This window comes from Plectropomus leopardus, chromosome 16 (assembly GCF_026936395.1).
Source record: "Plectropomus leopardus strain MGB_pleo_1.0 chromosome 16, ASM2693639v1, whole genome shotgun sequence".
Classification (NCBI taxonomy): Eukaryota; Metazoa; Chordata; class Actinopteri; order Perciformes; family Serranidae; genus Plectropomus; species Plectropomus leopardus.
Window position 1 is genome coordinate 13,502,113 of NC_142191.1, and position 24,517 is coordinate 13,526,629.

Below are 24,517 nucleotides of genomic sequence, written 5' to 3' on the forward strand. Positions count from 1 at the left end.
GCAGAAATCAAGCAATTATCACTTTTATAGACAACAATCACAAGCATATGTCAGCTCCTGCTACTGTACAGAGATTTTTAAAAAATATTTTGAAGGAGTTGGAGGGATGTGCGTCAGGTTGTAGATGATTTAACTAAATATTTGTTTATGTGATAAAGGATAAGCTAACCTGATTCCTTGGTATCAAGGTGTCTAAAGGTATCAGACATTTAAATTTAATGTCTTTTTAGACCCTTGTAAGATAACTTAAAGCCAAATTTAAGACTATTTTTGGACAGCTCATCTTTTTCTTTTTAAAGCATGACAGGTAAGTATATATGCATACTGGGCCTGGTAATATTTCATACCTTCCTGAATTTTCAGGAATTTTCACAGACTGAGCTCTGGTGGTGCGTGCTGTGCACAACGTACATTGAGTCTAACATAAAGAGGAGTACCTGTATCTATGACGGTATTAAAAAAAAACATACAGTACCTTGTAAATTTCCAAATACCCTGGTATACTGTAATAATGTGATACTGCCCAACCCTAGTGCAGAGGTAGGTTTCATGCAGTAAAATGGTTAATAGAGTGAGTAAGGTCAATGTACATTTTGCCACAAGTAAGCGTAAATATAAGCTAAAAAAAAAAAGTATTTGGTCTAGTGGCACGTAACATCAGGAATTTGGATTCTCACATACAAAGCTTGATTCATTTTGATTTTCAAAATTAAAAGATTTGCCAAAAGACTTGAAATCACTCAGTCTGTCACAGGTGCACCTTACGACCTTACATTGATAGTGACTTCCTAATGCAAACAAAAAACAAACTACTGTCAGACAGTCATCATCCCTAGTGGTTGGATGTTTGAGCTGAGCACAAAGCCATAGTTAAAGCTACACTTTGGCTGTGTATTTATCTGGTTCTGGGTCCACCTTGATTTGATTTGCAGACTCTTCCTCTACAGATTGACCTCACCACAGTTTCAACCTCTGCCTTGACTGAACAGCTTCACATTGTTTCATTTCACAATATTCATCAGCATAGATCTTTTTTTCCCCTAGGTCATGTCATGCACAGGAAAGCCAACATTTTAAAAGCAATTCTTCCAAGCGTCTTCTTCCGCTGCTGCTATGACAGATTAAAAAACATCCCAAAGGCGTTCCAGGTCTGCATGGAGAGGCAGGCTCTCAGTAGCCAAAACAAACTTAGAGATATCACAGTAGTCTCACATATAGCGAAGATCCCTCACATTAGCTCTCTGACTAAGGGCAATGCAACTGAAACCTCTCAGTCATTCCTCACATAAATATTGTAGCTGAAATAATTCTGTATGTGACATCTAGTTATCCCAGTCACATATACAAGACATTAATGACTTTGCAAGTCATATCGCTGCACAAGTGGAGTACACAATATGTCAAATTTCAAAGTAATACAAACACATAATAACGACCCAAATTTGTGAAACGGACTGGTATTATTCAAATAGGTCAGAATCGTAGGAAAATGTCTGGATATTTAAAAAGTAGACTCATTCAACTGACAATACTCAGGTGTTTCTAGTGGACGTTTGCCAGATTACACAGATTAAGAGTTGAAAGGTACAGTGCAAGTGCTAGAAGTGTCAGAGATCAGAGGATTTTTCTGAGAGCCCAGAATTAACAGATATAGGATATAGTCCATGAATTTATCATGAGTGAAAGTATTCAACTAGTTTTTCCCCAAGTTTCGTTATGGTATGGGACCCATTTTTCCCCTTTTCAAAGTGAATTTAATTTTGTCCTTTAATCTCCCCAATTTGTAAGTACAGCAGCCCCTGTCCAAACTAACTCCACTGCTGGTCTGTGGAGCGTGTAGACAGCCATGAGCTGCTTCCCCCTCCGTGACACAGGTTGTTGCCAGACACTTCTTTTTCCTGCCAGTAAGCAATGCAATAATCTAATTTGTTACATCCTATTCACATGCATCCTATGCTCCATGTTGCAAGGCTCCTCCATCAACAAGCTGGCGTCAGCATCGCAGAGACAAAGACAAGAGGTCTGCATGTGGACAGTGGGGACATGTCCCTACCAGTATGAGTGAACTCATTCACATGATCCTCATTCAGTTTTGTGCACAAAAATATGGGACAAATCGCATCTTTTACTGACACAGTGCATGACAGTTTTCAATATGCAACGGGCCCATATTATACCTAATTAAAAGTCAGTTAATTTCGGTATTCCATCTCGGATGAAGAGAGCATGTTATTACTTTATTCTCATTATATTATATTATATTACTAATATTTCAACTTTCTTCTCAAAATATTATAACACAATTCTCGACTTCTCAGAAAACACAGAAATGTGGAATATGTTTTTAACATGTACAGAGTTTTGGAAAAGAGCTGGACTTTCTAGGGCTTTCCAAGGCTTTAAAACCAGTTAAAAGAAGAAATTAATCATCGATGAGAGTAGGTGCTGCAGGCACATTTAGAGAGCCAAACAAAAGACGCAAAGGAGGAGAAAAAAGTAAACTATGCCTACATGTTTTTTGACTCAGCATGGATGACATTAAATGAGAAAAGCTGATCTGTAGCAGAAAAAAATACCTGACATCAATACACAATGCCTGGGAGCCTTATGGCATTTTACTCAAGTATAGACTATTTTTATATTGTTCATTGTCACCTTTGGCCTGAACTTTGTGTTTACTTATAAAAGAAGACATTTCCACTATATATTGGTGCATAAAAAATGTGTTTGACGCCAATCCTCTAAATGTAACAAGAGAAATTCACTGGCTTCAACATACATTTAAATGAATTTATTCCAATTATCCCCACTATCTAAAACAGCATCTTGTACCTTTCACTTCATTTTATCAAGACATGCACTCTGCCCAGCTCTATTTCTCTATCCCGCAAGCTAAGAAAACAATTGGCAAAAGAGTTTTTATGTTTAATGCCCCAGTAGTTTGGAATAATTTACCTGGTAATATTAGATCCATTTCAACACTTGTATGTGTGTATGTTTATGTCTTCTTACTTTGAAATGAACTTCTCTTGTTATTAACGAAGCTGTCTATATCTACATTTAAACACGATTGTAGCACTCACACTCTACTGTTTATCAGTTATTGGCCCCTTTGTGGTTGTAATGTTTGCAGTTTTTTATTAATATTTTTTTGTTGTTTGGTTTTGTTCATGAGTTGCTCGATTTTGTCTGCTGTCTGTTTGTACGTTGTCACATATATGATTATTTTTCTATTATTTTTGCATCTAATTACTTATTCCATCATTCTTCTCTTGCTATGTAGTGTCTGTGATTAATGTTGGGACCACAAAAATTGCTCAGGGAAGATGCTATGTTGAAATGAAATCTACACACTTGAACAGAGATATGATCCCTTACTGGCTTCCCAATGGAAAACACTACCAATAACTAAGCAGAACACACTACCGAGCTGGACGTACAATTAATGAGAATGGAAACAATGTTTCTACAACGTTTTGTGTGTGCTTTGTCCCTACAGCCCATGTGTGGCCTCACCCATCAGTTTCTAGGAAATATGGAGATGCAGAGCGTCAGGGTTTTGGCGAGGGGCAAGGCTGGCCCAAATAGCTAACAGCCAGGCTAGATTGGAAACACTAGGAAAAGTAAAAATAGTTCTCTACATGAGTAGTTGACAAGTGGAAGTTTAAAAGGATAAACACAAAGGAATAATGAACAACAGCTGAACACTGTACAAGTGAAATTCAATGAGTCCCTCTGCTATCCAGACAGTTACACACAGGCCAAGGGCAGAACAAGACTGGAAACAGGGGAATGGGGGGGACAGGAGGCATACACATGAAGAAGCAGAAGAGAAAAAAAAGGTTGCAGCATCTCATTTTCGGAAAGTTCTCAATACCCCCAATGATCCAGATGTTGTTTTTGAAAGTCCTGAATAAAAACAGGTTCAAGGATTCCCTTCACAGGCACCCAAATGGATTCTTCAGGCCAAAATCAGTTAGAAGAAGTGGTTTCTTCTGTGAAGCTGAATTTAAGAAGTCATGCTTTGAGGTAAATTCGAATGTTAGGATGCTCACATGCACACACCGAAGTGAGAAAGAAATAGGAGTGCATGGAGTTCAGGGACATCTGGCTTGATGCAGAAGACATGGAAAGCTGGATGAAATTGGAAATAGCAAGGCACTTCCACCCAGATAATACAATACTACTTTGAAACTGTGTGTGACAGCTTGACACGGTCTACATGGAGTGCACACTCTATGTATTTGCCATTGAATTCACAGATAAGAAACCTGTGGCTGCCATAGAAGCGAAGGGTTCAGTAGAAGTTCAGTACTTCTGCATTTCTATCTTTCTGAGCCAATGGGAAGCAAACTCAAGCATCTGCTGAGAGATCAGTAGCACAATCATACAGTTATACTTGTGAAAAAGTATAAAACTTTTATAAAAACTTTAGTCTTGCAAAGCTAGACATATGTTGCACTGTGCTAGCGCTGGAGAAAGGTCTGTTTTGACCCCTCATAATTCCACAATTAAGAGAAAAAATGCCAGGTTGTTTGTTTTTCTTTCCATAACAATCACCTTGTGCGCCACTATAAACCAGGGACATATCTACTGTTTGGAAGATCAGCAGTTCAATGCCCAGCTCCTAAAGCCTGCATGTGGAATTGTCCTTGGACAAGATGTTGAACCCCAAAGTGAGATTGTCTGAAAAAAACAGCAACTGAGAGGCAGGTGACAGCTTGTAGAGTTGTGTGGTCACAAGTGTTTGAATGTGTGTGTGAATGTGTGAAAGTCCATCCATTAAAATCCCCACAAACAGAGTGAGGAGGTAGGTCTGGCTATGCAAGACTAGTTTTCATGCTTTAATGGTCTGAGATGGGTTTGAACACATCTGAGTGGTTTGACCCTCTTTACACCATCTTTCAGCAAATTTTAGCATTGATTTCAAGGTTCTCTTAATTACTTAGAAGGCACTTAATGGTCTGAGTCCTAAAAATATCTATTAATCATCTTTTATCCTTATCCCACCCTGCTAATATTTTTGAGATCCTCGGGCTGTGGTCTTCAATTTATTCAATAATCTTGGCTTAAGACTAATAGCCCTGACACACCAAGCCAATGGTATTTGCTGTATTCTGCATCATTAGCACTAGTCGGCTCTTGTTGGCTATTTTTTGGCCGATTCAGTATGTTGAATCATGGAGCGGAGCCTGTTGGTGAGACAAATTGCTCTGATTGGCAGATCAGCTCAGCACATAAGAAGAGAAATGATAGAGGACAGGAAACAAACAACTCAAGTCAAGAGGGCGTGAGATCAAAACAAACTTGTTATATGAGATAAGACTATTTTTTAACCACTGAGCTCTTTAGCAGAAACAAGAAACTATTTGTGGTACTGTTCGCTAAATACCCTTTGTTCTTTTAACATCGGTTTGTGTTGCTAATGTGCTAACTGGCTAACTATCACTTTAAATTTGTCCTGCCGGTCTCACGCAGGAGCAGACTGTACACTCTAGCTGGCTGTTGGCTGTAGTCCTTGTGGTGTGCTCAAGAACAAATTTTTGGCGGAGACACAGGCGAAAAGAGACAATGCAACAGTCAGCCTTTGTCGTCACTAGTTCTTTGATGTCAGTTTGGTGTGTCTGGGCCTCAAGGGGGACAGAGCTTGGGAGATAAGAGCTCCAAGACTATGGAAAACTCTGCCTGCAGAAATAGGGCAGGCTGAGTCAGCGGCTTCGTTTAGATCCATACTTTTATCGCACCGCCTTCCCGGATTGCACCTGATTCTAGTTTTTCTTCAGTTCTATTAATTTAATTTTAATTTGTATATAGCTATTTTAGTACTTTTGTCATTGCTGTTTTTTGTTTTATTGCGAACCACTTTGTAAGCACTTTGTTTGCTATATAATAAAAATATTATTATAATTGATCTGTCAGATCAAGTTTTGCCAGTAGAAAAAGACATCAACTGGCAGACCCTGTGCCACTTGTCCATTAGAGGGGAATTCTAGCTGCAATTCTGCGATTTCTATGAATTGAGAATGATTCTCAAGGCTTCCAGGGAAGATTCAAGAGAGCAGCTGGTGGGCCAAAACACTGTCAATAAAACATTCCTTGTAAACAGAATCTACAAACACCAAGAGACAACAAGCCTGGTTGCTTCAGCAAAAGAATCTTTTTTTTCTCTGAAAAAGAATAATTGATTGCAGTAATTCGTCTGAGTTTAGAGAGGTGGCTGCGGTGGCACCAACTGACAGACTTGAAACTCACTATCGACTGAATAAAATCTTTCTTTGTCTTCTTTTCGATTTAAAAGGCTCTTCATGTGAGGGGTAAATCATAAAAAATATATATGAAAGCACTTCACACAACATCTTCAAAACACTGAAGATCCACTAAAAGTTTTCTCATTTTCTCAAATCGATGCTTACTACGATACCCAAGTGCCATAAATGTTTCTTTCTCTGATGATGTCAGACTTTCTCGATATAAACTGTAGATTTTGGTCTAAAGAACTTAAACTGTATTCTGTCGTGTCCTGTCTCAACAGACTGAATCACACTTATATAAAGACCTTTGGAGCAGAGAGCATCGATCAGCTGAGAAACTGAATGTGCTGTTTGAATGTCCTGCTCTCATAAACTATGTATAGGCACCTGTTACGTCACAGCGCAAGTATTTGGACAGCAACAGTAATATGTATACTTGTTTATGTACACAGAGAAGTTAATCTGAGGCCCCAGTCAGATTTGGGTTTAACACCCTCCCTCTTCTCTATAAACTCAGTACATTTCCACTCACTCTGCTTCCCTTTTCTGTGGATCTCTCTTGCTATAAAATGTAAAACTTTAAACTTTCATTAGCGCTGCAGAAATTAATTCACCTCTCCGGGTCCCTCCTGCATGCTCTGTCTCTATTAATTCATTTCAGTTCTACATAAAAAAGGAGTTTTCAGCGCACTGCCCCCCTCGGCGATTAGTCCAGACCAATTAGCCCGGAGCTAACCCCCGAAACCCCCTCCCCCACGCTCAAGTTGATGTGCAGACCCTGCACATTTGGCACTTTTGGTGAGTCTGTGTGTGTCTGTATTTTCTGACCCAACCCTTTGGTCTGTCTGGCCAGACCCCCTCTCATTTACCAGGGAGAGCTGCAGGGAGGGAAAGTAGAGTACAGTCTGAGATTCCAGGCATACCTGCAACCCCCCGACCCCCGCCCCCCTCCTTCCTGAGCCCCGTGGCGCCCACACAGGGCTCATCAGGGGAAACGGAGGAAGAGCCAAAAACCACAGAAAGCTGCAACTGCTGATCTGCATGCAACTTAATTCAATTTGTCTCTATGTATAACACTTAAAAATGAAAGAGGGCTAAATAATTGACACCTGTGGTGGAGATAAATGCGCTGAGCCAGACATTATTGAAGAGAACTCTAACTCAAGCGGCTGCTTACATATAGTTTGTGTATCTGCTTAAAGACTCTTTATACAAGTGCACGGGATATGAGAGCTTTACTCAAATCTTCTCAACTGAAAAAAAATAAAAATAAAAAAAATTAAAAAATGACATCCTCCATACTACAATAGCTGACACATCATAATATCAACCTACTGATTATTATTAATGATTTTTAATATTACCACCCAGCTGTTTCATTATTACTGATTTTTATAAATTTATTGTATTTTACACCTGTTCTATTATCAATATTGTTATAATTATTGTTCTTCTTTTTATTATTGTTTATTATTTTTATAATATTTTATATAATTAATATATAAATAATAATTATTTTTATTATTATTATCATCATCATCATCATTATTGTTTTTTCATTAATTCGATTTCCCCCTTACACACACACACACACACACACACACACACACACACACACACACACACACACACAATCATATAATAAACACTTGTGCCATATTTGACACATTTTTCCAAATTACCTGCTTCAGCAAGATATTATTATTAGAATTACTATGTCTTTTTATTTAATTTATTTTACTCTTCTGTGGTTTTTAATATTCTATATAAAATATGCTTAAAATAAGATGAGCCTTTCTTGAGTCCCATTGAATACTTCTTACATGGACATCTAAGAGAACACATCCAGCCACACACATGTACAATCAACCTGCAATGAACATACAGTATCAACCCCAAATCCCTACACCCCCAGAATATTGCACAGATGCCTTAAGAACTTAAGAAGAACTTAAGTAACTGCAGTATATCGCCTCGTGTTTTCTGTCTGTCCTTGGACCTTGGATTTCGCCCCATTCTTAACATAGTTGCACAAGGTAAAGCCACAACTGTTTTACACTGTTGATTTTGTTTTTTTGCACGAATTAAAAAAAACCTACATTAAAAAAAGGCTACTGGCTTAAAATTAGAGTTTTAGCAGCCACTCTCAACCAACTTTCACTAAAGCGACTTTGAGTTTCCAGGAAAGCTCTATGTAAATACAGTGTATTATTATTATTAACTTCTTCTAGCACCCAAACCAATTCACTGTAAGTGACCAATCTGTTGCTTTGAGTGTAGATGGTTAGATGCTACTCGGGAATAACTGTTTACAATCTTTGTTTGAACTGGGGCCAGTCACTTTTTGGTGTTTGCGTATCTGTGGCTGTGTGATGCACATACACAGCGTTCACGGCTGTGGAGCATCTGTCTGCTGGTTAATGTTTTCGGTAAGAGGGAGGAAACAGGATCCCACATTAACGCAGACACACTTACTTTCTGTTTCTGGAGTTTTTTTTTTTAATTTCCAAGAAATGTCTTAAACCTCTCTCTCCTACAGAGCCTTTTCCCCCTGTACTGAAGGGGACAGATGGGTCACTATATGCCACAAATCTGCAAAAGCTCTGCAAAGTTCCAGACGAATAAGGCACCTTCACTTTTTGGCAACCCACAGATGAGGCTACAACCCTGGGCAAATCCATTAGTGGACTGCTGGGAGAGCCAGAAGGGAAAAACGGTCCAAAAACTGCAGACTCGAGCCAGAACCACAACTGATGAGACCAGCATCTCTAAACTTAGGCGACGTGCGTCTGGATCTGCGTAAGTCAACACACGCAGAAGTACACACATGCAAATAAACACACAAAGAAAGAGACGCACTTAATAGAATCACACACAAACACAAGCACAGACGTAGACTCTTAAACAGACGCCCCTTTCCACAGACACTGGTATGCACACGCTCTTTCTGAGGAGCATTTCTCACAGAGGTGTTTTATGTCCAGAGAATTAATGAGTGCAATGATGTTCTGCCACTCTGTGTGCAGCCAGCGTTTCAGGGTTTGATGAATGGATAAACAAGTAGCTGTTTCAATATTGGCTTAACGTTTACATCAAATCGGTCAGTAATAGTTGGACATATTTAGCATCCGCTGACCGTTCGAAGTGGTTAGCAGTAGCTTATCCCTAAAGGATGCCGTCAATAACATCATATGAGGATGTGAGTCATCGCTGCAACACTCCCACACCAACACACAGTTATGTCACGTTTTGACCCAGATGACTAAAAGAGCTATCTCACTGGTGTGAAATGTCAAAAGCAGAAGTGCATATGAGGAAGTTTGAGTCTTGCACTGATTCAGGGGAACTAAAATATGTCTGTACTCTACAGAAAATAATTGAACTCAATCAAATTCTGTTCTTGGGCCTCCATCAGGAAATGTCAAAGGTCAGGGTCAACTATCCTGAGCAGCATCTCTGGAGCACGGTGGAGGAACTTTACAATGGAAACTACATTTACCAGAGTTATGTATTTTTCATGATAATTTTAAGGTACATGTATTATATGCAAGTGTTTCCAATTTATGCTTGTATTTGATTACTTTTCAAAGGGGAATTATTGTACTTCTTCTTTCCATGAACATGATGAACTCACTGGAAAGCGCACAAAAACCTTGTGCACAGCACTGTCTGTCCTTATAACTTGGTACAGGTAAAGGGCAAAAAGCCACAGGCAAAACATCTCATTATTATCAGTATTTGTATTTTCTTTACATTTGTATAATATTTAATACAATATTTATATAATATTTTTTTTTAATTTTTGCATCTATTTTTATTCTGTCCAGCAGCTACTATTTACCTGTAGTACTGCGCTGCTAGACTTTTCAAAACATGTTGTATGCAATGTTTCAAATGCAGAATAAATAAAAACGACAAGCAATTCAGCTTGCACGTGTGCAGTGAATTTACTTATTTACTATCAAAACATATGATGGGGGGGGGGGTGCCTTTATTTGATCATAAAGTTAAAGGAAAAGGGAAGAATAGACAGAGAGAGTGGACAATGTGTACTAAAGGGCCACAGGTCCAAATTGAAACCCGGCTGGTGCTAAGCCCAACTGAGGTGCATGCTCTACCAAGTGAGCTACTGGGGCACCCTGAGATTGTCAAAGATTAAACCCACTAAAAGTATATTACATAGTACAATTCCCCTTTTCATCTGTAGTATCAAAGTAGTATCAAAATGCGTTTGCACAGGTAATAAGACACAAAATATACTACATTAATAAAAAAAAAACAGGATAGTGCTGGAATGAGATTACTGTACCATATAAATAATTTTTAGTACTTTCACTTTTATTATTTGTGTGTATTTTGCTGATAATACCTCTATACTTCTACCTATGTCAAAAATTGAATGCTAGAGCTTTTAGCCTGTGGCACAGTGGTATTTTTCACACTATTAACTTGTGATTTTACTGAAATGAAAAGTATAAGGGTTGGCACAATATCAGATTTTCATAACATGATCATCACAGCCAAAAGAGTTAACAAGAATGATATTACTGTGGTATCTATAGAGAATTTTAAATTATTCTTTTAAATTATTCTAATAAAAGTATGAGTCAAACACATTTTTAACTTTCCTTAAACCATCTGGTCACGACCAGGTCTCTGTGAGCCATCCTGCCAAAATCAGGGGTTGTTTTTGAAATATAGTTTGGAGTCATGGTCGCATCAAAACACACAGTGCACTGTAAATCAGGTCCTAACGTAGTTGGAAAAACTTTTATTTACATTACTTATTTGTTTATTTGATGAAAACAGGGATTAGTGGAAAAAAGCCATAGAGAAAAATTATGTGTTTAATCATTAAAAAATCTGTACTGTTTAGATGTGCTTTTTGCGTTGGCATTCCCACTGGCAAAGGCCAGCCCTTCTTAGCGTCTCAAAAGGCTGCGGTTTTTTTAAACGAAAGCAGTTTTTCCTCTGTAAAAACAACACTCATGTCCTGGAGATATTTAAGGAAGTAATAAAAGGAGATTCCCCATTCATCAGCCTTGTTCTCTCACTGAATGAAAGACAAACTGAATGAGCTCCTGCTGCTTGTTGTGTTCACTGTGACCACACAGTTAAGTGCAAAATACAAATCAATAAAGTTTTTTTCCAAATACAGTAAGTGTTAGCTATACTAAGGATGCTGTTTGTTTCTTTAAGGAAATGACAACAGCAGCTGCCTTGAATCTGACTGTTTAAGTGAAATTTTAGTGATTCTGGCCTGGATGAATATTTATATAGAGTTTATGAGCGCATAAAGTAGCAGCTTCAGAAGTGGGATCGGGAAAACCACAGGGTTCAACAGTGGACCAAACAACAAAATAGGGTGGATTTTAATTTTTAATTCCCAGAGGTTAGCATCATAACAAGATACTATGCATACTAAGTACAAGATATGATAAAATAAAAACGTAAAAATTCAAAGACAATTCTAACAAATCCCCCATCCAGCTCCAATATTCTTGTGTACGTACCTGGAAGTGCATCATTTGTGTCAACCACAGAATGGATAAATAACAACACATCATAAAACCTCTGACCCTTAAATCCATCTTCATTTACATTTACACTTCATTTAACATTAACATCATCTCTTTCATCTTACCTGTTCATGTTTTGTGAGGCGTGTTTTGTTGTGGATGTCAGAGGAAACAAGGTTGAACTGGTGTTTCTCAGCCAGTAATCTTAACAAGATGACCACTGTTCGGCTGCCGCACTTCCCCACACGGTTATAAACCACCTGGCTGGGGAATGGGAGCACCTGCGAGCACACAAACACACACAGAAAAACATAAAGATAATGAAAGGGAAAAAAACACTGAAATATTTATTAAGCTCAACAGTTTCTTATTGTATGTTACTCTCACTTGTGTAAGGGAAGTAGTGTTTTCACTAGAACATTCAGATTTTTTTAAGTGGGGTTGTTATGGGGTACAAAGTAAGTGTATTACATACAGTAAGGGTCTGCGGTTAAACTTATTTAGCCACCTAAAAAAGTTCCACCTCAAAAAAAATTGGTGTATATGTGTACGCTATATTGAAAATATTTTTAACACTTTCAACTACCCATGTATGATCTAGTCAAAACCACCAGACTCCACTGACAAAAAACAGTAGTTTTTCCTCTCTGAACACAAAAGCTACTGCTCTACCACTACCTCGATCAGTTAGTTTGTTTGTGTAATTGTGCAACTTTGGGAAATTCAAACTAACCACTTTAAAAGCCAAAGTCACAATAAAACACAAACAAACTAATTGATCAAGGCAGCAGTAGACCATTATCTCCTGTGTTCAGGGAGCTAAAATGGAAAGGGAGTCTGGCTTTGGAAACCACTGTCTGAAGGTAAGTTAAAGCAGTGAAAATATTCTAAATAAAGAAAAAGAAAGGACAAAAACTGAAAAAAACCCATTAAACTCTGGCTGGATTATCATGCCTCTTTTTCTTTGACATTTGACCTCTGTTTCTCGCATCTACTCTGCCTGAGGCTGGACTTAATTTACCCTGCATCGTATTTCCTTTCAACTACAAAACATACACACACATGCATACTCAAATCCACACACACACACACATATTGAGTGTTGGCATGCATGGTCTCATCTCTCATATGCTCATTCTTCCACTGAACTCAATGAGTCAGAGATTCGGCTCACTTCCCTGCAAAGCAATACTGATGCCACTTTTCAGTGTTTCATCATGCACACACACGCTATAGGATGTGGACACCTCATGACTCACCAATTAAACAAGCAGCTCAGCCATGATTAAGAGCCTCAAATGAAGTGGATGTGAGTGTGTAAAACATTTATCTTGAAGAAAAAAAAAGGCTTGTGACAGTAAATCTCTGCTTGCAAGAAAGAGGAAGTTGAGGCTGACATGCGTATTGAACAGGAGACTTATTTTAGCACAAGGGCAGCAAGAATGCACTAATTTGGCAATTATCCCTAAGGGCCTACACAGTTTACACAAGTGGCCCCTTAAGAACGAAGGCTATCCGAGCGAATGTACCAGTGACAGAAAATGGGGCCAGTTAAAGGAATTAAGGGAAGAATGAGAGAGAGGGAGACAGGTCACTTAGAAGACATCTGGAGGACTTCTCTTAAAAGTGATAGAGATCTACCACAAGAAAAAAACAAAGACAGATCAGGTCTGTGTTGCCTTGAAAGCTCTTCTCGTTGATCACTTCAAATAAACCTTTACTGTAAATCAGATGGGGGAAAAATGTGGCAGTGATAAATTCTTGTCAACATTCCCAGTCTTGAATGGTGATTGTGCTTTTCCCAGGGGAACCGTTTTTGGATATGTGAGAGACTCTGTGTTTGGAAACAAGTCTGACCGACTGAATCAACTAGCTCACTGGCTGATGGTGTGGCTAGTTTACGGACAAATTGGGTAGTTTTATAGTTGGATGACTAATACCAAACGAATCTGAGCCCTTGCATGCTTGTTCCTCTCTCAACTGTGATATGAAAATTTTCATAATATTTTCTTAATCTCAGTGCTTTTTAGCTGTGGTGCTTCAGACAGCAGTTCCACACCAATGAGCTCAGCATGGCCACACACACTTGCTGATTTCATCTTGTCTCCTCCAAAAGCAGCAGTCCCACCCAAGCACCGGCTTTATAAAAACAGTGAGAGCCCCTTTGAATGTTTGCCAGAGCAAAGTAGAAAGAAAGAGAAAGTAACAACGGGATGTAGAGCAAAGCAGTCAAGGAGGGAGAAGGGTCATTCCAGATCAGACCCTGGGATTTTAAGGTTTTTGATCAGAACAAATAGCTTGTTGGCAAACAGGTAACTATTATGACGCGCAGAATTCAAATGGAGGGCGTGAACTGGGGATAGAGAAACATGATTGCACAATTCCATTCAATCTTATTTATAAGGCTAAAAGACAGACGACAGCCTTGTGTCCTATCGTATGATTTTAGATAAACTTTTAGACCTAGTAGAATTAATGGTTAAATTTCACTTTCAGTTTGTTCCATCTGTACCCAGAGTACACTCCGCACTGCCAGAGGTGTAATTCATAACCGAACGGCATGTATATTTCAACAGCGCCCTTAATAAACAGTCAGACTCCAGATGTTTTAACCATTGCGGACTAGTCAAAACGAACACCACAATTAGCATGCAGCTAAATGAAAAAAAGTGAAAAAATGTACAAAAATACATTTTGAAAATGTCATGAAAAAAATTGTCCATCCATCCATCCATTTCTTCCGCTTATCCGGGGTGGGGTCGCGGGGGCAGCAGCCTAAGCAGGGAAACCCAGGCTTCCCTCTCCCCGGCCACTTCGTCCAGCTCTTCCCGGGGGACCCCGAGGCGTTCCCAGGCCAGCTGTGAGACGTAGTCTTCCCCGGGGCCTCCTACCGGTGGGACGTGCCCTGAACACCTCACCAGGGAGGCGTCCTGGAGGGATCCTAATTAGATGCCCGAGCCACCTCATCTGGCTCTTCTCAACGCGGAGGAGCAGCGGCTCTACTCCGAGCTCCTCCCGGATGACCGAGCTTCTCACCCTATCTCTACCGGTAACTAACTGGTCAATTTTAGAAGAAAAAAGACATGAACTACAAAACAGACTTTCCTCTAATTTTACTAATTAACTTTATTTTACTTCGTGCACTCAAATTAGAGTCTTCAAAAACAATACTGATAATTATCATTATTAGTTACACTGACTTGCTTTCCCCTTTAATTGTTGGGAACCCCAGTGTTTTTGTTTTTTAATGGAATGACCTGAAAAGGGAGAGATGAAGAGGGGGAAACTAGTTGGAAGGGAAAATTACAGCATCCGTCTGATAACAGGTCATTGCTGCATCAATCTCACTTACTGTGTATTTTTTCCAGAAACTGAGCATTTTACCGGACGTCATTAGAGACTGAATAGGTTTGACACAATGTGAAGATCGCCTGTGTGGGTGCATTTGCCTCAAGCAGACGAAGGGAGCACTGGAATAACAATTCACAGGTGATATCTGTGCTTATACAAGCTTATGCAAGTTCTGTTGACAGGCGTGCTTCAGCTTGTGTCACTTGCTGGAACATTGTCATCATTAGCTGTAACGTAAGCGATTACATATAACCGATATTGTATAATTAAAAACACTAGAATTGGGGCGGCCTCAAGCTCATCTGCTAGAGTGTGCGCCCCATATGCTGAGGCCTTTGCAGCAGCCTGGGTTCGATTCCAGCCTGTGGCCCTTTGCTGCGTGTCAGTCCCCCTCTCTCTCCCTCATTTCCTGTCATTCTACAGCTGTCCTATCAATAAAGGGAAAAATCCCCCCCCAAATTTTTTTTTTTTTTTAAAAAGGGCAATGGTTGCAATTTCACTCAGTTTGGGGAAAAGATTTGAGCAGATAGAAGACTTGGTCAGCAGTCCAACATTCCTCATTGTTTGCCAAGTAACTACAGACTTCTCAGCTTATCACAATAATGAGCTGAATGAAATATATGCCTTGTTTTGCAGCACACCATTCCCTGCTGATATGATGACAAATGACTGTGTCAGACCTCTAACAGTCTGGTGTTGTATAACACAAGAATAACATCAGAGATGCCATCAAAAGTCCAAATCTCCCGTCGGCATTGACAGCATTAAAGCATTGACCTTTCAGTTTGTGCTATTGTTGTTCCCTACTCAGTGGAGCTCAGGCATCTGATGCACGCTGTGAGAAATGTTTGCAGCGTCTGTCAGTACAGGGATTCTGTCAATAGTGGATCCACGGTGTAAAGAAGTATTATGTAACGGGGCTGTTTTCCACCGTGTCTGATCGGGCGCTCCTGCTCCAGAGAGTCAGACTCTTGTTGTGGTATTTACAGCTCTAATGCTGGCGTGCCAAAATCACACAAACTGTGAGGAGATGAGAAGTCCTGCACCTTTTCCTCTCTCTCACGCTCTCCTCTCCACTTTATCTCCTTGCACTTTCTCAGTGTCCTTTTTATTCTAGCATCCAGCCCACACACTTGCAACAAAACTTCCAAATGCTGTTTTGAGACACTCTCAAAAGTGACATCGGTTCAACAAACATACTATCGTCTCTGTCTCATAGCCTGACCACCCACTTTTGCAGAGAATAAACAGAATTCCACCTTCAATCACACAAAAGAGAACATGTCCTGGTTTGCCACATGTCAAGACCACCGCACATACGCACATCCATCTTCCTGCTGCAGTTCCTGGAAACCCACAATGGTACGTCACCGCTAACCTGCACTTTGCTGCTTTTAGTTAGCCCTGCTCTGGGTTCACTGCTCTCCACTGTCAACCGCTCATCCCACGCTGAGCGTAGAACAGCATGCTAGGGTTTAAGTCAGGGCCCAGTAGAGATCCTTAGCACTTCCTGTTATTAATGATCTATCCATTCATCTCCACTCCCACCAGGAGGAGGAGGGAGAGTTTTACTACTTTAAGTAGCTGTGACAGCGGAGTTTCCATCCAAGTATGTTTATATGAGTTAAGATGAATTGATTTTCAATGGCAGAGAGGAAATGGGAAACTTTGGGTACATTTCCTCACACTCCTTTACACTTTTAATGTGTGTGACACATGGCATTTTATTTGTTGGATAACCAATAATCTGCCAAGCTTACATGGGCATTGGTCCGTGCATTTAAATATTTCTGGAAGCAAATTTCTTTTGCATTGTTTCTAGTTTCATTAAAAATTGAAATTATCAGCTCAAAACATCATCAAACCTTAATTAATGTAGTCAAGTCTTTAGAGAGTCTTTAGAGACATCTGAGCTTCACTAATACTGTTTTTTTCTTTTGATCACAATTCATCTGACTGGTCTTTTTTTTCTTAATTTCAAAGTTCTTCCTAACTACAATTATAGACTGCTGGCTGTATGCATCCACCAACAGGAGGAGTTGCACTTGCAGTTTAAATGTCTGTGAAAACGTGGACGCTTCACATACATTCTCCCTCAGCAGCAAAGACGATCTATACAGCACAGTTTCAAGGTGGACACCCAAGATTATTGTCACCAGTTTAATATCTGACCAAATGTCTCCCCTGTTGTTTCTCAGTCATGGCTTTGATAAGTGGCCAGAAAAGTGTTTTTGCTTAAAATAATGATGTCATGGTGACGTTGAGCCTTTGGATACAAAATCTCATCACTTCATCAGTTTTATCCTATTAGACATTTGTATAAAATTTAGTCATAATTATGACTAAATGCATGAATTCTTGAGTTATGGCCAAAAACATGATTTGGGAGATCACGGTAACCTTGACCTTTGACATTGAAGTCTAAAGAGTTCATTCTTGAGTACAAATTGACGTTTGTACCAATTTTAAAGAAATTCCTTTACCTTTGACAACAAAATTCTAATCAGTTAATGCTTTGCTCGAATCTCATGTCTGAGACAAATTTGAAGACATTCCCTCAAGGCCTTCTTGAGATGTGCATTCATGAGAAAGAGATATATGCAAGGACACATCGTGCCACAGCTGTTGCCAGCACTGAGGCATGAAAATATACGTTCTGACAAAGTCCTATGAATTGTATGTTATGACCAAGATTATATAGAATAACACTATAGTTGCCATAAACTGTTCTGTTTATGATTTAGTGCAATTAAGTCATTTGGAAAAAGACTATGGGAAATATGCTCCATAAAGTGATATTTAGAAACACGTATTACCCATGTAAAAATGTAGAGGGGACATTCTTACCATGCTTCCATACATATAAAGTCTCTATTCTGAGAGGTGCGTGGTTTTTCCATACGCTCTCATTTACGTTGAGCTTTCAACTCGATTTCTAATCTCTCCCTACATTTACCAGAACCTCAGCGTGCACACGCACGCTACAGTGCCACCGACCACTGAAGAAATAAGATCAGTCTTTGCTGCAGCGGGACGTCGCCAAAAAGATAATGAGAGATGTGGCTGATGAAACGCCCGCCAGTGACATGGCATTAGCATCATCTGTCTGGGAGATGAGATGACAACAGATATGGCATCAATCAAAGTTAGCAGCTGATATATAATCAGTCAGACTTGTCTGCGCCTCTGGAGGCAGGAAGTAGTCAGTTAACCTGCTAAATTTCAAGTCATACAGTATGAGAGTGAAAGGAGGGAGAGACAGATTAGTTTACTGATTTCAACCTTCAGGAACTTGGTGAGGCTTTCACAATAAAAGTTGCCAATTAGCACAATTAGAGATTGTATATAAGTTGCCCAACTTCAAATCACACAGTTTCATTGGCTGAAAATGTTGTATTTGCATCACTACTAAACCTCCTTTACTGCCTTATCTATGACTGATGGTTAATTCTAGTGACATTTTAGGAGAATATCCACTGTAATTAAAGAATAATACATTAAATTATACAGCAGATTTTTTTTAAACCCTAAATTCTGTCTACAGCTCTGCAGGCCATGTAAAGCCCCAATAAGGTCCACAGTCTCAGTATAGGGCAGCCCGAGCTGCATGTATCCTGAGAAGCAAAATCTGTTTAAAAAGAGGATCCATAAAACAGAAGCTGCTGCTCATAAACTTGTTGTTGTGAGCTGGCAGTTATAACTTAACTTGATCCAAATGGGAGTATCAAAAGAGTTATAAACTCAGATAAGACCTTCTCTCTCCCAACTCGTCAAAATGCACAGCTTGGTCAATGGCCTTATGCTTCAAACAATGAGGCACTAGGTAACCCTCTCGAGTCAGCTTTGGACGTGTCAGTTTTAGTTTGTTACATGCTAGAGTGTTTCAAAATAAAGTTCTGTCTTTACAGGAAACAGATTTTGCAACCAAAACGACTTTAAAATTTAGGTAACAAAACTACTTGGTTAGCTTTAGAAAAATGGTTCATAATTTGGGTTAAAACAACTATGCACAGCAGTAAATTCAAATGTATGTCATGTTATGAGTATGTGTATGTCACTTGTTATCTTTGTTATGTGGTTAGAAGAAAAAAACGGACTTGTAGTTTCAGGTGTTATATGAACACCAGTCCCCTGTGTGAAAGTCAGGCGTGTGTTTGTGGTATCAAAAGCTGAGAGCCACTGAATTTGACACCCTGGGAATCATTGATTTAAGTTACAAATCTTTAATAATGTCTGCTTTTGGCATACAGTACCATACTTGTTTAATTACTAAGCAACATTTAGAAAGGAAAATGTATTTTTTTCAAGCTACAGAAATAACTCAGAATCTAAATTCATCTTTATTAGCCTCCTCTGCTTTTCTGAGACTTCCTCCCTCTATTAAAATCACACTTTTCTGTGTCAAAATGAATTCCAGAGCTCCTGTGTTTGTATAATAATGTAAATACTCAGAATTGTTCAGACGGCCTCAGGACACAGTCAAGCTGTTAGACTCTCAGCTCAATGGGAAACTATTTGTGATTTATTAGACTTCATTTCCATTCATTTTCTACAAGCCCATATAATATTGAGAGCTTGGCATCAACAGTATACAATATAAAATTCACTGGCACTGCATGCCTTTTTAAAAGTGAAATGTAAAAGTTTTAGGTAATGATTTCCCCTGAAAAATAAAACTCCTATCAGGCAAATTCCAAAAACGTTCTTCACATTATCCTAGTCAGCTGCAGTTTCACATAAATAACACTTGACTCTTATCTGTATGAAACAAGTACTGTGGTTGCCTTGTTTGGCTCAGTGGCCTGAGCAGGCTTTTCAGAGTAAACACATAACTCACAAACAAAGCCCAGATGTGACCTAACTAAACAGCTGTGCACAGCAACCACAAACAAACCTGTAACCAAACTAGATTAAGTGGCAGGTTACATAGGTGCTAAATGCTACGCCCAAACCAAAAACAATCAACTCTTCAATCATGAAAAAAAGTGACAAAGATGGGGATCAAATAGGCGAGGAATGAGGTGAAAATGAGGTGGTGATTAAAGGACAGAGATAATGAACAAGGGGCAGACGGAGGAAGAAAGAAGTTGGCAGGGAGAGAAAGAGGGAGCATAGAGGAGAGATGGTCATGCAGACGTGCAGCTGGATGAATACAAGGCCTCTGTGTCAGCGCTGTGTGAGTGTGTGTGTGTGTGTGTGTGAGAAGAGTGTGTTCAGAGCTGTACTGTAGCACTGAAGCCAGGTCTAGTTGGTATTTAGAAAGAGTTTGCACGCAGATCTTTCACACAGACCTAACCCTTATCCTGGCTGGACTGAACTGGCTTGGGAACGCAGGGCAGCACATCAAAGACAGGGAGGGTATGAAGGGAAAAAATGAAAGGTCAAAAAGGGGAAAATAAGGTTAAAGAGGAGGAGGAGTGAAATGGGAATTGACAGGGAGATTTAAAGGAAGACTTACTCTTGGCGCAGGGGGTCCGTGGTCATCCAGATATGTGGATTCACCTGCAAAGACAAGAATGTACACGTTAGGATTCTGACCAGATTTCCCACAGTACAGCCACTCCAGACAACCAGAGGACCCAAATATCTTATTGGAATACTTCAGCCCACAAATGATCATTTGTGTTTAATTTCTATAAATATAATTAATTCAAGAAAATTATGTTTTTCTCGCATGCCTATGGTGACTAAAAAAATCAAAAAATGGAGAAAATTCTTGATGAATGAAGTCATAATAACTGTCAAGGATCATGGACAAAGCAACTGTCTTTTGTAGGTCACATTTCCCCCGCATACAAAAAATGCGAACATTAATAGCATAAGACTGGCATTTTACATTGCAGAAATTTGCTTAGCCACTAGCAGACTATTCCTCTATTCATAACTAAACCAGTTTACTATTATTTATGCTTTGTCTTACTCATCACTGGTTTAAGTTCCTGCACCTCCCAACAGAACAGCACGGATGACTTTCAGTCTCATATGCACGTTTTTTCAGTCAACATTGATGAAACAGAGCAGCTAAGGTAACGTTAGCAAGAAGACAGTGAAGTGGCCCGTCAGGTACGTCATGTTTCATCAGTATGGCTTTTGTTTACACAAGACGTGCGCCGCCTTTTGACTCGCAGTTTCTCCGAACACAAAACATTTTCACACTGATGATTTATTCCCGAGTAAACAGCGTTATCCTCATCTTTCTCTCGGCTTTTAGCCATGACATCATCGTCTACCAGACGCTGTGTGACTGTGACACAGAATTTCAAAATAAGGGAGCGCCTGAAAGAGGATGACATGGATCGATGTTTACATTTTGCATTGATGTTACGTGATCTTTGCTCATTTAATCGATATACAGATTGTTACACCCCTAGCATCCTGTACAGTTTGAGTAAATATTGCTTTTTCTTGATTGTCAGATAAAGTTAATTTTTTATCACAAATCACAATTTGCCTCATAGGGCTTCACAGCATAAGACATTCCTCCGTCCTTAGACCCTCACAGCGACTACAAAAAAACTCCCCCAAAAAACCTTTAACAAGGGAAAGAAATTAATCAGATTCATCAAACTTCAGTTACACTCCACATTTTTCTCCTTGCCACACCATACAGTTTAAGAAGCTGTACTAAACAACAGGTGTCAAGTCACTCCAAAACCCCAAAACAACAAGATCACTCTTATCTGCCTCTGTCACAAAAAGAAAACAAAACAGCTCTTCTGCATTAAGTCTGAGGACGTCACAAAGAGCGTTACAACCTCTTCATACAGTACATTGAACACTGTGAAGCTATTTAATGAAGGAACAATGGAGCTCATTCAAGGCTGCCCCACGCTTAGGATCTGTGCCTACTTTCTGCCCACTCTCTAAATCCAGACCCTGGCTTCAGACAGCGGCCTTTTCTTTGGTCCATCCGGACGCACAGAGACGCTTCCCATCACATTTACAACATTCAGGTGGCTTGCCCAGGAGAGAGGGAGAAAGACAAACTGGAGAGCGTGAGGGGAGTACAGCTATAAAGAGAAGAAACATTACATAAGAGAACAATTTCTCCTTGTGTTTCTGAAATGCGATCCGTCGTGCAGATGAAAATAGCAGGAGATGATGCGTGAACACACACATTGCTTTATAAGCAGCCAAAGTTTTACACATGGCACTTAGAGATGTTATTGTACACTTGCTGGAAGTGTATTATATGACTTTGTAAGTGCTGTTTACACTAAAGATAGTGGTGTGTAAGCTTTGAGTAATTAGCCTTACAGTGAGATCCAATCTGCCTCTGCTTGGCTTTGTTTCACAATCACAATCACAATCACAATCACAATCACAATCACACACACACACACACACACACAGTTACTGCAGTTACTGTATGGAACCTGCTTGACTTTCTGTGTGTGTTGTGCCTCATTAATTCATCGAGCGCTAGGTATATAAATACTGACACAGCTGCGCTACGCGTACCCTCAGGTGTTTTGTTTTTTTTTTGACTCTATCTTGTCTCTCTTTCATGACTTCGCACAGATTTCCTGAGGAATGCTGGGGGAGGTTTGCAGCTCTTCTCCGAGGCATTTGAGGTCACAGCAGGGCGAGGATGCAGAGAGGCAGACATCTCTGTTCCTTCCTCTGTGATCCATCATGGACAAGCACCCCCCACGACCAGAAACTCTCCCGTGTGTTCTTCTCATTAGCGTTTTGGATAAGGGATTGGAACTAATTTTTTCCAGGGCACGAGGCTCGTAAAAGCCGACAGCTGCCCTCCGCCCCCACCACCCATACAGAGAGGAAAATGAACTTAAAGAGCCACTGTACAGTCTACTGTACTCATCGACCCCATTGTCCTCTGATCCACAGTTAGAATCCAGCGAGAGAGACACTTTGATGGGTCTTGATTAAGAAATGTTTTGATTCCAGAACTGAACAAACAAGTCCAAAAAAATGTGTACTGTACTTTGTGCCAAATGCATTTTTATTGTTCTCAGTGTTTACATGATTTATTACTAACCTATGGTTGGTATGACTTCACTGTGCCCCCCTACTCCGTTCCATCTGTTTGCACAAATACACAGGAACTGACTTTCAAAAGCAGCGCTGGGTTCCTAAACATGAAACAAATGCAAAAGGCCCCTTGGCACAGGGGTTCACTAAATGGTTGTATGAGTATAAAAATAATTTGAATGCTCACAGTCACCGCTTTGTAAGGATAGATTACTGAACTGGTCCAAACAAGAAATATTTCTGCACATAACCCCCATAAAATGGTGATTTTATTATTTTTATCCCTACTTTTTTAAAAGCAAATCTATTAATCTGTGTAACAAAATCCCAACAATATTTAAAAAGAGGCAAAAAAAACGTTAGTCAGTGACCTTCAAAAGTGCTAGGAGGATATTGTTACAATAAGAGAGAGTCAGGCAGGCCTTTTTTCTATGTTTCCAGTCTTTGCGGTAATTATTAACTGGCTGCTTGCAGCAGCTTCAAATTTAGCGTACATACACAGCAATAGCATCGATCTCCTCTTCTGTCTTCGCAAGAAAGTGAAGTATATTTCCCCTTTTTTTCCCCTTTATATGTTTGACAGCAGAGCAGCTGATGGAGAGGTGTGTCCTTGTGGATCTGGAAAAAGGATTAAGCCTCTATTCATCTCCAGCATGAATAAAACCAACAACAGAAGATTAAGTGTTAAGATTCCTGCAAAACAACTGTGAACAATGCAGACAAAGGCTTTTACATATCTTCACCTATTGTCTCAAAATTTGTGAATGCACCTATTGCACCTATTTATGCCCATGAGCACAGAAACTGTTCTGGCAGCTCGTGGTTGCCAAACACTTTACTAAAACACTTAAACCCTTTTTCCACCAAAATTGGCATGTGTATGCGGGTTATTTAAACGCTGAAAAACCCTCTAAAAATAGGCAATAGACTTCTATGCCATTCCCAGGCTCTGCAGTAGAAAAGTATGCCTTTCTGTTATCTTTTAATGGTGTGTCACATTCAGTGTCATGATCACATCAGAAAACAGGGGAACACCACAAAGCAGCACTGAAGCGGATGCAATGTTATTTTTTTAGGATACTTATTCAGTCCCTCTTTCAAATTCGGTGCAGACTAATTTGAAATCATGTTCAAGCCCTACTTGGACAGAGACAAACGGTATTTTGTGGTGGCATGTCATTAGATTGCACAGGTAGGTAAGAGCAACAATTACCACATCCTTCTGGGTGAAGTATTTCCATTACTGCAGGTTTGTTCTAAAAAATACCAGTGACTACTGCAGTCATTTATTCTGTGAATGAATGAATAACGATTGTAACCTTTCCCATTAAATACAAAAGCCAGATGTTGTCCAGTGGGAAAAGGGGCTTTAATGTTTCCCCTCATGTGTCACCAATCTGC

General features: G+C 39.6%; 1 protein-coding gene across 2 annotated transcripts in view; it reads right to left on the minus strand.

Annotated features, from left to right (window-relative positions):
- The window catches only part of usta (uronyl 2-sulfotransferase a), a 79,183-nt gene that overhangs the window by 15,494 nt on the left and 39,172 nt on the right, over positions 1-24,517 (minus strand). For both annotated transcript variants that reach the window (XM_088089403.1, XM_042504039.2), the window contains 2 exons: positions 20,580-20,623; positions 11,896-12,051 (listed from right to left, as the gene is read on the minus strand). In XM_088089403.1, coding sequence (XP_087945529.1) covers positions 11,896-12,051; positions 20,580-20,623 — 200 coding nt within the window. The remainder of the gene's footprint in view (positions 1-11,895; positions 12,052-20,579; positions 20,624-24,517) is intronic.